Below are 16,350 nucleotides of genomic sequence, written 5' to 3'. Positions count from 1 at the left end.
GCTGGGGGCGGGGAGGGGGTGTGGGGGGCAGGAGAGGACAGAATTGGGGGGGCTAATACTGCCAAACACGGGGTAAGGGGGGGCTGAATGGAGAGAGGGAAGGACGGCGTCCAACCCAAGCCGGGTTTGCCAGGAAAGGAGCTGGCTGGACAGTCGGGGACGTTTCACATTTTAGGTTAAAGTCTGGATGCAGGTGTGGGGGGGGTGGGGGACCCCAACTCCTGGAGGGGGCGATCGGCTTCCGTGGGTAGGGTAGGGGGTGGGAAGGGGGTTCAACTCTGCCCGGAGGAAGCTCGGAAGCTCTTGGAAAAATGGGCTTTAAGAAGCTAAGGTGGGGCCCCCTGGAAAGGGGAGGAAAGTGGGGGGTGAGGGCTCTGTGGCATCTCCTTGTTGGGCCTCTCTGAGCATGCGGGCATCGCACAGCCCACCTTCACCCCCAATCCTCCCCTGCCTCGCCAGCGTCCCCCCACACACACTCCACCCACCCCGCAGACACTGGGTGGCGGTGACAAAGATCAACAGGACAATTGAGGGGTGCGGGGTGGGGGCGGTGTGTCCGTCCCTCCGTCCCCACCCCATCTCCCTTACCCACCCCCTTCCACCCCCCCCACCCCGGTTCACCCCAATCCAAAGTCACCCAGCACGGATTACAAGAGGAGGCACGGAAACGCATGGCGGGGCTCCTTCAGTCCAGCGGCAGGATTCGAACTCAAGTCCGGAAGATCCCATGATGGACGGACGGATGGGGAGGGGAGGGCTGTGAGTGTCTCTTCCCCCCTTCTCCTCCTCCTCCTCCTGGGTCCCAAATGTTCTGGGCTTTGTCCTTGGATTGCGCGCGCGCGCGCGTCTGTGCGCGCGGAGGGAGCGCGCGTGTGTGTGCGCGCGTGTGCCCCGCGGCCGGGGAGGGGGGGTCACAGAGCGAGGAGGGAGGGCGAGCTCAGGGGGTCCGCGGGGGGCTCGCTGCCGCTGCTGCGCTGGGCGCCGGCGAACGCGGGGGCCTCCGGCCAGGTGAGGACAAACGAGGAGGTGTACGAAGGGCTAACAACGGGGAGGGGGTCGCCGAGGACGTGAGCTTCACTGCGTGTAAAGAGAGAAGCGGTGAGGTTGGGGGCCGCGTCCGGGCCGGCGTGGAAGGGCGGGGGCGGCGGCGGGGGCGGCGGCAGCCAGCTGAAACCGTCGTCCTTAGCCGGCAAGCCTCTCACCTCCGCCAGGGGCCCCCCCGGGCCCTCTTCGAACGGGATCTTGCAGCCCGGTTTGTGGGCCACCAGCACAAACTCCAGACGCTCTTTCTCCTTCTGCAGCTCGGCGATCTCCGACTCCAGCTCGGCTTTTTCTTCCTCCAGTTGATCTGTCTCCTGGGGTGGGGTTGGGGTTGGGGACAGAAGGGGAAGGAAAGGGGAGCCATTAGTCCAGGGATGACAACAGGTGCCTCGTTGCTCATCTCCCACCCCGCAAAACAATCCCCGAGCCGGTAGGCTCTGAGGAGAAACTTGGGGCTGCGCCGTGGTGCCTCAGTTTCCCCCATGGATGGTTGAGCGCCTGTGGGATTGGAGTGCTGTGTGTGTGTGTGTGTGTCCTGGGGCTGGAACTCAGGACCTGGAGGTGGCCCCTGAGCATTTTCCCCCCTTTTTATTTCCCTTAAAGCTAGTTAGTGCTCTACCACTTGAGCCACCACGCCACTCCCAGCCTTTTTGCTGGCTCACTGGAGATCAAGAATATCATGGATTTTCCTTGCCCTGGCAGTGCAATCCTCAGACCTCAGCCTCCTGCATAGCTCGGGTGACAGGCAGGAGTTCCCCCCAGTGTCCCTGGCTTGGAGCATGTCTTTAATGGGTTCTACCTGTCCCCAACTTTCCCTTGTGAGGACTCCCCGGGGTGGGGCAGTAGAGCATTTTCCTGTCTCCTCCGGGAGCCCTGTGAGGCCAGAGTTTGGAGGTTTATAAGCCTTGACTGGCCTCCACCAGCCTCCCGTTCAGGAGAATCGTGAGGGGCGGGGCAGAAAGTGAGGAAGGAAGGGGGGGGGAAACCATCTTGACTATTCCAGTGGAACGAGGCTGAGCTATTTGATGGGAGACAGGGAAAGATGGGGAAAGAGGCAGAAGTTGGGGTGCCCAGGACTCAGTGGAAGAAATGGCTGGAGCTTTCCCGTCTGCCACTTGTCTCCAGATGAAATTGACAACTGTGACAACCACACGTGTAGTCAGAGAAGAAGAGGGACTGGCAGGAAGCTGGGGGGGGTCTGTGTGTGGTCACTCGGGGGCACTCTGACGTGCCCTGCTTCATCTGGTCCCCACACGTGAACCTCATGCCTACTCCCACCCTAGGGCCGGTCCTTACCGCCTGCAGCCTATCAGTGAGCTCTCGTCGGCGGTTCCTGCATTTAGCCGCTGCTAGCTTGTTCCTCTCCCGGCGAACCCTTCGCTTCTCTTCTTCCTCTGGGGTAAGCTGAGGCAGGGAGACAGAAGCCATGAGATTTGGGGCTCTGGTGACCTCCCCCCTCTTTGCCAAACCTCCTCTGCTTTCAGAACAGCCAGAAGCCAACCCGTCCAGTCCTCACTAACTCCAGCAAGGTTTACTGAAACCTTGAGGCTTAGGGGACCCCACCCAATTGTGGCAAAGTTAGACAGACATTGCTTGCTTCCAGTTCCCCCAGACTTAACTTACTTCCTCTGTCTTTTTGCTTTTTGGTGGTGGTGTGAAGGTCTGAACTCAGGGTCTTGACCCAATGCATCTACCTCTTGAGCCACACCCCCCAGCCCTCCCCCCCCTGAATTATTATTCAAAGAGGGTCTCTCCCTTTTCACCCTGGGCTATCCTGAAACTGATCTTCTTCTACCTATGCCTCCTGCATGGCTGGGATTACAGGCGTGCACCACCATGCCACCACCCCCTTCCCCAGATCAACTTCTCATGCCCTATACTTACCGACTCTTCTCGGGGTCTCCTAGGCCGGGCTCGGGCTGGGCGGGAAGGCCCAGGTCCACTGGTGGTGCCACTGGTAGAAGGCCCGCCACTGGCACCAGCTGCAACACTGCTGTAGCCACTCAGGCCTGGTGTGGAGTAGCTGGTCCCTGGCATGTCATAGGGGTCCACAGCTGGGGGCTGCGAAGCCAGTGGCTGCCCCTGGGACTGGGCCATGGAAGAGATGAGTGTGGGTTGCACAAGCCACTGGAGGTCCTGGCTGGTGGTGATCGCCGTGACCGTGGGCACGAAGGAACCGGGCATTTCCCCGAGACCGGCGCACTCCTACGGGGTGACACATACACACACAGGCGTAGACACACAAACAAAGACACCAACACATACATACCCAACACACATAACACACACCGAGCCCGTGAGTGAGCACCGGGCGAGCGGGTGTGGATGTGTGTGTCACAGGCAAAAAGCCACAACACCCACCCTTCCACTACACCGTGACGCAGTGCTTAATGAGAGAATTTCTGCTCAACCAGCTTCTACCTCCTCCTTCTTCCTCGGGGAAAGGTTGCACGGTTGTCGAGGGTGGTGAATCACACCCCGGGTTGGTGACTCTTAGGTGGGGGGGGGGGAGGAGGCTGGACACAGCCGGGTGACAGAACTCCCAGGATGGAGTCACAGCCACACACAGCCACAACACCCCACCCCCACCCCAGAAGCAAGCGGGAGGGAGCGGGAGAGGCCTTAGACCAAGCCTTCCTGCACTCACAGCCACACACCCCTGGGTGCCAGGCCCCGTGCTGGGGCGGGGATCTCCCGCAAGGAGGCAGTTGGGGGACAAGCCTAAGAGTTGGGAGCCTTATTTCAAGTAATCGTCTCGGTCCGTGAGACTGACAAGTGACAGGTGAAAGAGGGGACAGGTAGGGAAAAGTAACCACTTGACTCCCTCCGTCTGTCGCAGGGGAGAGGGCTGCTGTTAAAACCTGAGCCCCCACAAACCCAAGCACTCCTTATATCTCCCCCCCACCCCCAAAAGTGGAATGCAGGAGCCGCTCCGCGGGATAAACTACTCTCTCGGGGGGCGTGGCGAGGGAAGGGCTGGAGCGCCGGCCAATCAGCATCCTGGGAACCCAAAGGGGGCGGGGCTCCCGGAGACCACCTGCCCGGTTCCCCCCTCTCCGGGGCGATCCTGGTTGTGTATTTGGGACAGATCGGAGCGACCGAGTGTCCACAGCAGAGGGGCTCGAGACTTGTGTCTGTGCGTGGCTGGAGAAGCGGGGTGACACCGCCTGGTCTCCCGAAAACATGCCGGCACATAAACACATCTGCGGGCTGCTGAGAGCCGCGGAAACCAGGTCCCCGCAAGCTTCCTCCGCAGATCCATTGAGTCTCAGAGACTCGTCCGGGTGGCGACGAGAATGCCCCTCGCTTTGCCATAAAAGAGACCCCGCAAAGCACTGAGGAACCCCGAGCTCCGAGAACGGACCGGGGGGGAAAAGAGGGTGGGGGGGAGGGGACAGTTTCGCCCTACAAATAGGAAGGGAAAGTTGATTGGCTGAAGCCCGCGCCGCGGCGACCAATCAGAACGCCGATCTGCCCCCTCCCTTAGCAACGTGGCCGCGGCGTTCCAAAATAGAACGCGCCGGGGACGTCAGGGGCGGGGCGGAGGGGGCGCGGAGCGCGCGCCGTGCGTGCCCCGCGTCAGACGGAGGATTCCAGCACGTCAGCCCTTACGCACGGGTCCCCCGTTACGTCTCCGCGCAGGAGGCGGAGGCAGCGCCGCCGAGGGTTCGAGGCACTCGCTTTCCCGCTGGGTGGAGGAGGAGGAGGAGGAGGAGAGGGATGGGGCGCCAGAGGCCGCTCTCGGAAGGGAGCGGGAAGCTTCCCGGAGAATTTTTTTCCCTCCCCTAACTGCTCTGTGTTTGAGGGGTCCGATGGCGCGGGGTGTTGGGAGAGACCCGAGCCTCAAAGTTCTCAGCCCGTCAGCCTGCAGTCCCGCAGCGCCGCGGCCCCGCAGCGCGCGCTCCGCGCGCACAGTCTGGAGCTGGAACCGCACAGTTGTTTGCAGTTTGCTAAGTGCAATGTGACTTTTCATTCTCTCCTAGAGCTTTGGGTGCGACTTTATAGCCATAATACTAATACTAATACTAATAATAACAATAATTATAAATACGATCTGCAAAGCAACACTCACCTGAGAGGCGGCGGCGGCGGTAGAGGGGCTGCCGAACGAATCCACCGAGGATAAATACTGCGACTCGGCCGAGGGTGAAGAGCTGCACCGGGAACCGGAGTCGTAGTCTCCGGGGAAAGCTTGAAACATTTCCCTGGGCACAGGGGGGCCCCTGTGACCACGCTGGGGTCGCCGGGAAGCCAACGCTGCTGGCCGGGTTGATGAAGGTTAAGATGCAAATCCGGGGTGAGCCGAGCGTTGTCCTCTTCTCTCCCCGCCCCCCAAAAAGACACCCGCAACCAACCCAATCCTATTTCTTCAAGTGCGCTGGCCGCGGGGAGGGGGCGGCAACGTCCCGCTCCAACAGTGACAAAGTTTCGGTGCCGTCCCCGTGCGGTGTCCCGGCACCTGGAGGATGGATGCCGCCGTACCCCGCGGAGGAAGTCCAGGCTCCGGTCAGGACTCCGAGGATGATGGATGGGGACGGGGAGGGGAGGGGGGATCGAACCCCCCAAAAGCTTGAAAACGTTGTCCCGCGGTATAGAATTCGCTTCACGTTCTCCTTCCACGTTGTCCGACGAGATGAATGGGGAGCAAAAAGCTGGGAGACGAACGAGAAGAAGGAGGAAAACACAAAAGTAAGTCGATCTTCCAAAGTGAAAATGAAGAAATATCTAGAAGGATTCTTCGAACGCCAAAACTTTCCGGAAACAATTTTTCACGGCTTCCAAGAAGAAGAAGAAGAATCACGAGAATCAAGTTCTTCTCTCCCCCCCTCCCTCACCCCTCAAATCCGAGCTCCGCGTGTCCCTGCTGTAGCCGTGGCTCCTCAGTCTTATGAATGAACCCCGAAGCCGCCAGCCTGTATTTATATGCCCGGGATCCGGCCCCCCCGCTTGCGTCACCTCCCCAACGCTCAAGAAACTTCCCCAAATCTCCGTCCCCAGGCCACCAAGCCCCATTCGGCTCGACCAGAGGCCTTCCCTAGGCTGGAGCTGGATGACCAAGCGACCCTCGGCGCCTCGGGGGTCTCGGGGGCTGCTTTCCGGCCCACTCGGCGGGAGGGGATCCCGGCCCCGCCTCCCCGGAGTTCCTGTGACGCAATTAGCCATATAAGGAGCTCGGCCGGCGCGGCCCAGTGTTTGTTTGGTATCCTAGCAATGACGTCAGAGGGAATCCCTCGCTCGCGCCCGCGCGCGCCGGGAGCGCCCGCCCGCCTGCGCGTGCGCACTGCGGCGGCGCGGGGAGAAAGCGGGGGGGGGAGGGGGGGGAAGAGAAGGATTGTATTCTTGGTTTCACCCGCCCGCTTGAAACTCCGGGGAGGGTCCGCGTCCCACCGGCCCCGGCCGGGGCGGGGGGAGGAGAGGAGGGGGGAGGAAGACCCTTCTCCTACAAGTCTCCTAATTAACCTCTGTCTAGTCACCCCGATCGGCCGCTGGGACAGCGCCCCCACTGGAGAGGAAGAGCAAGAAAGACCTGGAATATCAGCTAATCCTGATTAATGGGGTTCAGTCGCATAGGCGGGGTAAACTGAGTCTCGAGGGTGGTGAGAGGAGGTCAGTTATGTTCCGGGTGAAAGGAACGGAGTCCCTAGGTTCGACTCCCTTTCTTCCTTGCCGGGCTGAGCTTGGACAATGGTTTGGCCTGTCTGAGCCTCAGTTTCTCCCTGATGACCAAAACAAAAATGTGTGCGTTATTATTAATAATAATAATATACTTTTTTGACTTGGCTGGCTTTGCATCCGTATGCGGGTATGGAGGGTACGCCAATGGTGCTGGCAGACTCTCCCTCCGCCTTATCTTACCCTGAGACAGAATGACAGAATGAGTGGGTGTAATTAATAATCACACGTGTTATTATTATTATTATTATTGATGCCATATATTTAGCACTTGAACTGTAATCAACTTTGGAAGGGAAATGGGAGAGGTTCTTTTTTTTTCATTTCATAAAGCACAAACATGCTCCTGAGAGAGGCTAAATGTCCTTGCTCCAGACCCCTTCTATCCAGCGCTGTCCAGCTCTAAAACTCCTTTTTCCATTGGTTTTCTTTTGACATGGGGCCGTACTATTCAGCGAAGAAGGCTGATCTCCAACTCTTGGATTCCAACCATCTTCCCATCTCAGTCTCCCAAATAGCTGGGACTTGCAGGTGTGTCTCACTGCTGGGGGTGGGTTGGGGACAGGATTAGAGTTCTCACGTCCGTGAATTTCTTGCCTAATTTCTTCCATCTGCCTAGCTGGGTGAGACATTGAATCTGGGAATTGCACAAAGCACTGGTGAAGTGTTTATAAACTACACATTTGCCCCTCCTGCTGATGGTGTGTATTATGTTAACAGCCACCACCCCCACCCCCACCCCGGCGTGTGCGTGGGGTTAGGAGTAGGGTTGCTTACTTGAGGCAGCCTTGTTAATGGGCTTCAAGAGCCTAATCTGAGCTAGGCATGGTGGTTCACACCTGTCAAGCCAGCACTGCCATCCCAGTGAACAGCTTGGCAGCCCTGAGCACAGTGGGAGAGAAGCACTTTTAAGAGGTTGCATCTCACAGGCCCAGAGAGGTCACACAGCTCCGCTCAAGGTCACACAGCAGGTTTGAGGCAGATGGTATGAGCCCTAGTTCCCAGTTCAGTCTTGAGTCTCTGCCCCAATAGTGAGGAGGGATGGGGGAAGCTATAGAAGACTCCAAGGATGCAAGAGAGGGAAACAGTTAAAGTTCCCAGACAAAAGCTCCACCTTCGATTGCCCTCTATTGGGTTCCCCCACACCCTCTCTGTCTGCCCTAGGCTGGAAGGAGGGACAGAGAGATGACACAGCAGCCACTAGCTAGCAGTGACTCGGCACAGGCATCAGACAGGGAGGGTCAACATCCTCTGCCCTCTGAGCCCCTCATCCTCTTCTGTGGGGTAAAAGAAGACAGTCATGCATCCTTGTCTGCCCACCCCAACACAGACAGCCTGCCCTCCACCCAGCCACCAGCACCCACGCTCCCACCCACAGGTCCTCCTGGGCAACTCAGACACCTGCCCACAAGTACTAACACACAGAAGCACACCAGCATGGAACGACACACCCTCCAGCACTGGTGGCTCACACCTGTAATCCCAGCCACTCAGGAGGCTGAGATCTGAGGATTGAAGTGCAAAGCCAGCCTGGGCAGGAAAGTCTGTGAGACTCTGGTCTCCTATTAACTACCCAAAAAAAAAGCCAAAAGTGGATCTGTGGCTCCATGGGAGTGCATCAGCCTTGAGGAAAAGAAGCTCAGGGACAGAACCCAGGCCCTGAATTCAAAGCCAAGGACTGGCACACACAAAAGAAAACAATCGGGCTGGGAAGGTGGCTCAGTGGTAGAGCGCTTGCCTTGCATGCATGAGGCCCTGGGTTCAATTCCTCAGCACCACATAAGCAGAAATAGCCAGAAGTGGCACTGTGGCTCAAGTGGTAGAGCGCTAGCCTTGAGCTGAAGAGCTGAGGGACAGCGCCTAGGCCCAGAGTTCAGGCCCCATGACTGGATCCCCCCAAAAAACAAAAGAAAACAACCCACCCATCCCTAACAGCATATGCACAAGTTTGTGCATACATGAGCCAAGAGTTTAGATGGTTGACAGACAGTGAGAAACACCAAACTCACAAGAGGCACTGGCCTTACTGCACACACACACACACACACACACACACACACACACACACACACACACACACACACACAGGCCAACAACCAGCATCCGGTAGTGTCTCATTCCCCCAACCCCCCCACCCACCCATATAGCACCACAATAACAAGAAGTGATTCTTTCAGAGTGCTGATATTCACATGGAATTCTCGGAACTCTCCCAAGAGTTAAAGATGGGCATGATTGACAGGTGAGAAAAAATATAAGCCAAGAGAAGTCAAGTCATGGTGTAGAGTTACACAGCAAGTGTGTGGCAGGGAGGGAGTAAACAAGCAGGGGTGGGGCTGCAGATTCTGTGCCTTCCACTGTACTTGTTCAATGACTTTATTGATTGTTATTGTTTTTAATTGTTATTGTAAAGGTGGTGTACAGAGGGGTTACAGTTACATAAACCAGGTAAAGAGTACATTTTCTTGGTCAGTTGTGGGGTTTGAACACATGACCTAGGCTCTATCCATGAGCTCTTTTTGCTCAAGGCTAGTGCTCTACCACTTTGAACCACAGCTCTACTTCTGGTTTTCTGGTGGTTTATTGGAGATAAAAGTCTCATGAAGCCGGGGTGCCAGTGGCTCACACCTGTAATCCTAGCCAGTCAGGAGGCTGAGATCTGAGGATCTCGGTTCAAAGCCAGTCTCGGCAGGAAAGTCCGTGAGACTCTTATTTCCAATAAACCACTAGAAAACCGGAAGTCGCGCTGTGGCTCAAGCAGTAGAGCGCAGGACAGTGCCCAGGCCCAGAGTTCAAGCCCTGAGACCGAGACACACACACACACACACACACACACACAAAGTCTCATGATCTTTCCTGCCCCAGGCTGGCTTAGAACTTGGATCCTCAGACCTCAGCCTCCTGAGTAGCCAGGATTACAGGAGTGAGCCACTGGTGCCAGGCGAAGAGTACATCATTTTGGATAATGTCACTCCTTCCCATTTTTTTCCTTTCAACATAGTGTCTAGTGAATATCAATAAGTTTATTTTTGGGGTGTGTGTGTGTTTGCCTGTACTGGGGCTTGAACTAGGAACCTCACACCTTTGATGGCATCTGCCCTCCTTTTGGTAATTTGTCGATTTGTTCATATTCAGGGCTAGCTGTCAGACCCTGGTGTGAATTAAGTGTGTAAAGGTAACTGAGCCACTAGCCTGTTTTAAAGAGTAAACTAAATATGTAAATTTTCTCGATGGGTACTGGCAGAAAGTATGATCTCCATGGAGGTAACGAGTGATCAGAATCAAATGTGATTAATAATCATAGTGATAGTGATCATTATTATTATTATTGCCACTCGAGCTAAGCCTGGGGGTGGAGGGAGGGATTAAGCGTCCCGCACTGGGTGGTGTGCGTGTGTATGCGTGCCTGTGCATGTGTGTGCGCGTGCAGTCTCTGGTGATTCTATTGTCTTCTCACCCACAACTTTGCAACTTCATCATTTTCTACGCAAACACAGACTCGCCCCCCCATTCCCGATCCTTCCCCCCAGGCCTCCCCCCACCCTCCGTGGGTCCGCAGGTCACTGCCCACAAGCCACAGCCTCCCGTCACACCCTGGTCACACACGAAGTGTGTGATTGTTCCTCCCTCCCCTCCCCTCCTCGGCCACTGTGGCTGTGTGGGGGTCACTGGCTTGCAGCCACCCTATCCCTGACTCAGGCCGATGTCCCCTCCCTGACCCTCCACTGGCCCGTGCGCCCCCGCAGCCAGACAGGCCAGGCGGGGGTGTCCCCCGGGGTCACCATCGGCCACGTGCCCGCACCCGGGGCAGCAGAATTCCGTGTGTGATTCAGTCCGCTTGTCTAGGCCACCAGGGGTGTCCTGGCCGGGTGATGTCAGCGGCCAGGTATGTGGCCAGGGTTTCTCCCGGGGTGACTCAGGCACCCAGCTCCCCTCTTCCTCCTGCAGACACCACACTGGGCACCTGGCCAGGACCACAGCCGCCTCCCCTGACTCTTCCAGACAGGGTTGGGAGAACGGAGGGGGTGGGGGACAGGACCCCGAGGGACTAGCAAGGCAGGGCCCCTGGGAAGCCTGCCTGGAGCTTTTATCCCCTTGCTTGAGATGCTTGTGAATGACATCCATTCATGCCTACACGCATTGACCCAGCACCTGCCCCAGTTCCTGGCTCCACCAAGTTCCTATTCCAGTGAGGCCATTTTGTTGTTGTTGGAGAGGGGTCTTGAATTTGTGTGTGTGTGTGTGTGTGTGTGTGTGTGTGTGTGTGTGTGTGTGTGCCAGTCCTGAGGCTTGAACTCAGGGCCTGGGCACTGTTACTGAACTGCTTTTGCTCAAGGCTAGCGCTCTACCACTTGAGTCACAGTGCCACTTCCAGGTTTTTCTGTGTATGTGGTACTGAGGAATCAAACCCAGGGCTTCATGCATGCTAGGCAAGCACTCTACCACTAAGCCACATTCCCAGTCCTGTGAATCTGAATTTGAATACAGGGTCTTATGATTGCCAGCCAAGCTCTCTAATGCAGAGCCATGCTTCCTGCATGCCTTCTTTTTCTTTCTTTCTTTCTTTCTTTCTTTCTTTCTTTCTTTCTTTCTTTCCTTCCTTCCTTCCTTCCTTCCTTCCATCCTTCTTTCTTTCTTCCTTTCTTTTTCTCTCTTTCTCTCTTTCTCTTTCTCTCTTTCCGTCACTGGGCTTGAACTCAGGGCCTGGGCGCTGTCTCTGAGTGCTTCTGCTCAAGTCTAGCACTATCACTTTGAGCTACAGCTCCACTTCCAGATTTCTGGTGGTTCATTGGGGATAAGAGTCTCACAGTCTTTCCTGCCCAGGCTGGCTTTGAACAGTGATCCTCAGATCTCAGCCTCCTGAGTAGCTAGGATTAAAGACATGAGCCATTAACAGCACTTGGTACATTTCATTTTTATTTTATTGCAGTTTTCCTTCCTCCTCAATTCCACCCAGGTTACTTTCAACTCTTCCCTGGGTCCCCCCACAAGCTCTCCAATCAGCTCCAGGCTCTGCTAACTCTTGGCCCCCAACTGTCCTTGCCGGAAGTTCATTCTGGAGTCTGCCCTAAAGCCACCCTGCTTCAGCACAACTCTCTGCTCCCTTGGTGACTTTTCACATTCCTAGCCCCATAGAGGGGTTCAACTTTCTAGCACACCTCCCAAGCTCCACTTTCATTGGCCTCTCCCCCAGAGCTTGCACTTTCCACAAAGCTATTGGAGATTCCCTGCCAACTTACACAACCTCCCTGGAGTCCAGACACCCCTAGATCAAGTCTGTGAGCATGCCCATCTTACAGGAAGAAAACTGAGGTTCAGCTTGTGATCGTTTAGATTCTAATACCTCTTAACTCAGGACCACACAACTAAAACCAGATTGTGGATGTATACATAAATAGATCCCCAAAACTGGTGGCAGGCAGGCCAAACCAGTATTTTGTAAATGGGTCAGGCACTTTCCTAAATGAACACCCTTTTTGTTGTTGTTGTTGGTTATGGGGCTTGAACTCTGGGCCTGGGCGCTGTCCCTCAGCTCTTCAGCTCAAGGTGAGCGCTCTACCACTTGAGCCACAGCGCCACTTCTGGTTTTCTGGTGGTTTATTGAAGATCAGTCTCTCACAGACTTTCCTGTCCAGGCTGGCTTTGAACTGTGATCCTCAGACCTCAGCCTCCTGAGTAGCTAGGATTACAGGCGTGAGCCACCAGCACCTGGCCATGAACATCCTTATTTCCTGAAATCCTGGATAGATGAGAAAACTAAGTTCCCAACTGTCCTTGTGCTAGTACAGGGCAAATTTCACAGTTCAAGTCCATAATGATTGTGTGTGTGTGTGAGAGGGGGGGGGAGGGGGGGGGGAAGAGGGAGAGAGAGAGAGGGAAAGATATGTGGAGAGAGAGAAAGAGAAATAGAGAGAGTGGTGGACTGAGGCGTGAATTCAGGGCCTCCGACTTTCTCTTAGTTTTTCTTCCTCTCAAAACTGGTGCTCTACCACTTGAGCCACAGCATCATTTCCCTCTTTTTTTGCTGATTGGAGATAAGTATCTCATGGATTTTTCTAAGCTTTATAGCTAACAGTCCAGTGAAAGAGGTAATCGTACAGAAACAAATACATCCTGAGACACCATAATCAATCCAGCTGAGAAGGCTGACAGATCCTCTGCCCATGTGTACACTCCGGACTTGCCTGGTGACACGGAGATCATATACACTCACAGGTTCTTGCACACTCACCTACCTCCCAGGTGACCACGCTCAGAGATTCACAAGAACCCACTCAACCAACCATACGTGTCAGCTGCGTGATGATGAATCCTGCTACAACCAGATCACACACACACACACACACACACACACACACACAAATGTGAGCCGCCCAAGACCACCCACCACTGTCCCCAACACACCACAGGAGCCCCAGGAAGCTGAGTGTCACCCAGGAAATGCTAGCTGTGTCTGTTGTCCCCTGCGCTCTGCTCCTCCACACACACTGTCACACACACACACACCCAACTTCCCTCTGCTTGGAGATTTGCCCCAGCCCTGGTCACATGAAGTTACGGCCTGGTGTGTGTGTGGGGGGTGGATGAGTTTCTAGAACCTCCCAGCTGTGGACAGCTTCCCTCCCGGACACTGGAGGAAGGATGGCCGGCCGCCTGTCTGATGGAAGAGCTCGGGGAAAGACAGGCAAGAAACAGGCATCGGGAGAGGAGGGGGCTTCGGAGTGTGTGTGTGTGTGTGTGTGTGTGTGTGTGTGCACGGTGGTGTTCTTCCTGTGTCCGGTCGTCCCTGCACTGGTTGGGGGTCCCCCAAATCCCCGCATTGCACCCCCCCAAGCCTAACCAGGTCAGACAGGGAAGTCTGTCGGCCTCTATTTTAGTTGTTGTTGTTTATGGGAATGAGACAGTCCTGGCGCGGTCGGTACAGGACAGACAGACACGCCAAGGACGGGGATGCAGACAGATGGACACCCAAACGGGGGCGGTCCCGGGGCCGACGGCGGCTGTCAGAAGGGAAACCGGCAATTTGGGGACCCTGTTCTCTCCCCCCCACACACACACTCCCCGCCGTGACCACCGCACCCCCCACCCCACCGCACCCCACCCCCGTCCTGGGCTCCGGTCGCCCGTCTGTCCGCGCGGCCCGGCCCTGGCTGTGCCCGGCGCGGCCGGGGACGCTCGGCCCGAGACAAACAACCACCGGTTGCTAGGCGACGGCGTTCCACTGTGCGCCGCGTCACCGCGTCTGCGCGGGCGGGGGGGGGGCGGGGGGAGGAGGGCGGAGCGCGGGGACGGCACTGGCCAGGTTTGTTGTCGTTGCTAGGCAACCGCCCCGGCGCTGCCTGGCAACGCAGGCCGACTGTTCCGCTTTCTTAAAGGGGCAGTAGCCTTTTTTTTTAAACCGGCGGGTCATTATTAGGTCTGTTCTTTGCAGGGTTTAGTCGATGTGAAGGCTGGGTTGGGGTCCCGCAGAGGCAGAGGAAGAACACGTGGCGAGAGCTGTTTGTATGTGAACTAAGTTGTTGCTGAGCTGAGTCTGGTCCTGAGAACACGTGGGAACTCGCGGATTGTCCCCAGAGCAGGTGGCCCAGGCAGATGGCTAGAGAAACACGAGTTCAAATTCCTACCCTGTGACTTTGACCTCTGACCTCCTGTGAGTCTCTTTCCTCCTTGAACTGGGCTTGAAACCCCCCTCCCTCTAGAACTCGTGACCTATGAAACTCTGTAAAGCACTTAGTACTCCTAACAAGGCTTAGTGTGAATTGTTATTTAATAACTGTGCCTGTCCCTCCCTCATTGGGCCGTGGTGCAGCGCTTTGGGTGGTTGTATAGGAGTATTTATGAGGGTATATGTGTAGGTAGGACAAGGGACTGGCAGAATCCTGAGCCCTGCAGACTCCCCAAGCAAGTGCTTTGCTTTCTCTGACCCTCTTGTTGCTCCTCAGTGAAACCTGAGACACCCCTTTGCAGGTAATGGTCTTGGGTGGAGTAGGGGGTCCCCCTCATTGGGCATGTCAGGTCAGTGCCCCATGTCTGTGGCATGACTCATGGTGCTATGTTATGTAAAGCAAAGCTTCTAGATTCTGCACGGAGGACGGGCAGGTTATATAAACGTGTGTTCTGTGCATCCTACTGAGCAGGCCTGGGGAGGAGACCTGATTTGGGAGCCTGAGCTTGCCAAATTACTGCATGGGCCAAGTGTACACTGTTTGATCTCTTTCAAAAGAACATATACCCCTCCTAGAGGATCTCTCTGTGCCCCTAATCAGCAACTCTTTCTCTGACCTTTAAAGTGTGTGTGTGTATGTGTGTGTGTGTGTGTGTGTGTAGCTTTCTAATCAGGATTTCTCTGATCGCTGTGTTTCTTGTCACTCTTGGCTTCTACTCCCTAGAGTCCTTCTGTCTGGTTTGCCTGACACTCCTTTATTATTTAATTTCTCCTCCAACTTGTTCCCAAAGGGACTCAAAGGTGAACGGTGCAGCGCTGAGCCCTTTGCTGCTGACTGCTGTGGGATGCTGGAGTAAGCCCTGACTTCAGTGCAACTCTGTTCTCCCCCATCTGGAAAAGCAGATGGAGTTACTGGGTGCTGGTGGCCATGCCTATCATCCTGGCTATTCGGGAGGCCAAAATCTGATAATGACCATTGAAGTCAGCCCAGGCAGGAAAGTCCATGAGAATTTTATCTCCAATTAACCACCCAAAAAGCCACAAGGGAAGCTCTGGGTCAAATGTTAGAGCACCAGCCTTAAGTGAAAGAACAAAGGCACTGTGCCTAGGCCTGGAGTTTAAGCCCAAGTACCTGCACACATACAAATTTTTTTTTCTGTTTTCTGCACTGGATCCCAGGATCCCTGGGATCCCTGGATCTCAGGGCCAGGCCACTTCTCTGCACACAAAATCTTGATGCACATGTATGCTTGTGAATAGCAGGTTACTGCAGGTAGTGTTGGGGTGTGGCCAGTCTTGGGCTGTAATCTGATGTGGGAGGCAGACGCTGGTAGGGAGGTTCTGGGTGCACCCCTTGGCCTGTGCCTGCCTGCCTCTCTAAGCAAGTGCCCTGTATTGGCACTGGTGACAGCCTAACTCCAGCACTAGTCAGGCAGCATTCTCCCACTGGCCAGGACAACACCCTACAGGGTGTGGTTGTGATGGGGGAATCAGGCAGAGGCATGGAGGATACTGTGTCTGGGTGTGTGAGCTTAGGAGTTGGACTGAGCTTTGAGTCCCTGGGAAAGTTAGATGACCTTGTTGGGCCTTAGTTTCCACATCTGTAAAATGGGGTGAGAGCCAACCTGTAGGTGGCTGGGAGCCAACCACCTATAGCTGTTACCATCTATTGAGCGATGGTGGGAATGTGCTTGCCTGCAAATTCTACAGCCTAAAGTTCAAACGCCTCCAGATTCTCTGCTATTTCTCAAGGCAAGTCATGGTCACTGCTGTCCTCCATTGACTGGTTTCCTGAGTTCATAATTTGCTCTATAGAGCTAGAGTTGAAATCAAAATCAGGAAGGCATTGTGGCACATACCTGTAATCTCTATATTTGGGAGGCAGAGGCAGGATGATCTCATATTCCAGGGTATTGATGGATGACCCCTGTAATCTTAGCTACTCAGGAGGCTGAGACCTGAGGATTGTG

At 55.5% G+C, this 16,350-nt stretch overlaps 1 protein-coding gene across 2 annotated transcripts; it reads right to left on the bottom strand.

Moving 5' to 3' along the window:
• Positions 1-646: 646 nt before the first annotated feature.
• LOC138811847 (protein FosB) lies at positions 647-5,902 on the bottom strand. 2 transcript variants are annotated; one of them, XM_069999762.1, is made up of 5 exons: positions 5,114-5,901; positions 2,926-3,246; positions 2,338-2,445; positions 1,203-1,355; positions 999-1,077 (listed from the first exon to the last, which is right to left on the bottom strand). In XM_069999762.1, the coding sequence occupies exons 1-5, from the start codon at positions 5,240-5,242 to the stop codon at positions 1,075-1,077; spliced, it is 714 nt and encodes a 237-aa protein (XP_069855863.1). In that variant the 5' UTR covers positions 5,243-5,901; the 3' UTR covers positions 999-1,074. The 2 variants fall into 2 exon arrangements, with proteins under 2 accessions (XP_069855854.1, XP_069855863.1); XM_069999753.1 differs by having other exon boundaries at positions 647-1,355; positions 5,114-5,902.
• Positions 5,903-16,350: the final 10,448 nt, after the last annotated feature.

This window comes from Dipodomys merriami, unplaced genomic scaffold (assembly GCF_024711535.1).
Source record: "Dipodomys merriami isolate MVZ:Mamm:240054 unplaced genomic scaffold, mDipMer1.0.p SCAF_106, whole genome shotgun sequence".
In the NCBI taxonomy this organism is placed as follows: domain Eukaryota; kingdom Metazoa; phylum Chordata; class Mammalia; order Rodentia; family Heteromyidae; genus Dipodomys; species Dipodomys merriami.
This window is presented reverse-complemented; position numbering and strand designations above follow the sequence as displayed.

Bases quoted from the DNA above. Each gene is read 5' to 3' on its own strand.
- LOC138811847 (XM_069999753.1), bottom strand. From the start codon at position 5,242: ATGTTTCAAGCTTTCCCCGGAGACTACGACTCCGGTTCCCGGTGCAGC. The intron at 3,247-5,113 runs GTGAGTGTTGCT...GTCACCCCGTAG, and splicing joins CCGCCGCCGCCGCCTCTCAG to GAGTGCGCCGGTCTCGGGGA. The intron at 1,356-2,337 runs GTAAGGACCGGC...ACCCCACCCCAG, and splicing joins TCACTGATAGGCTGCAGGCG to GAGACAGATCAACTGGAGGA.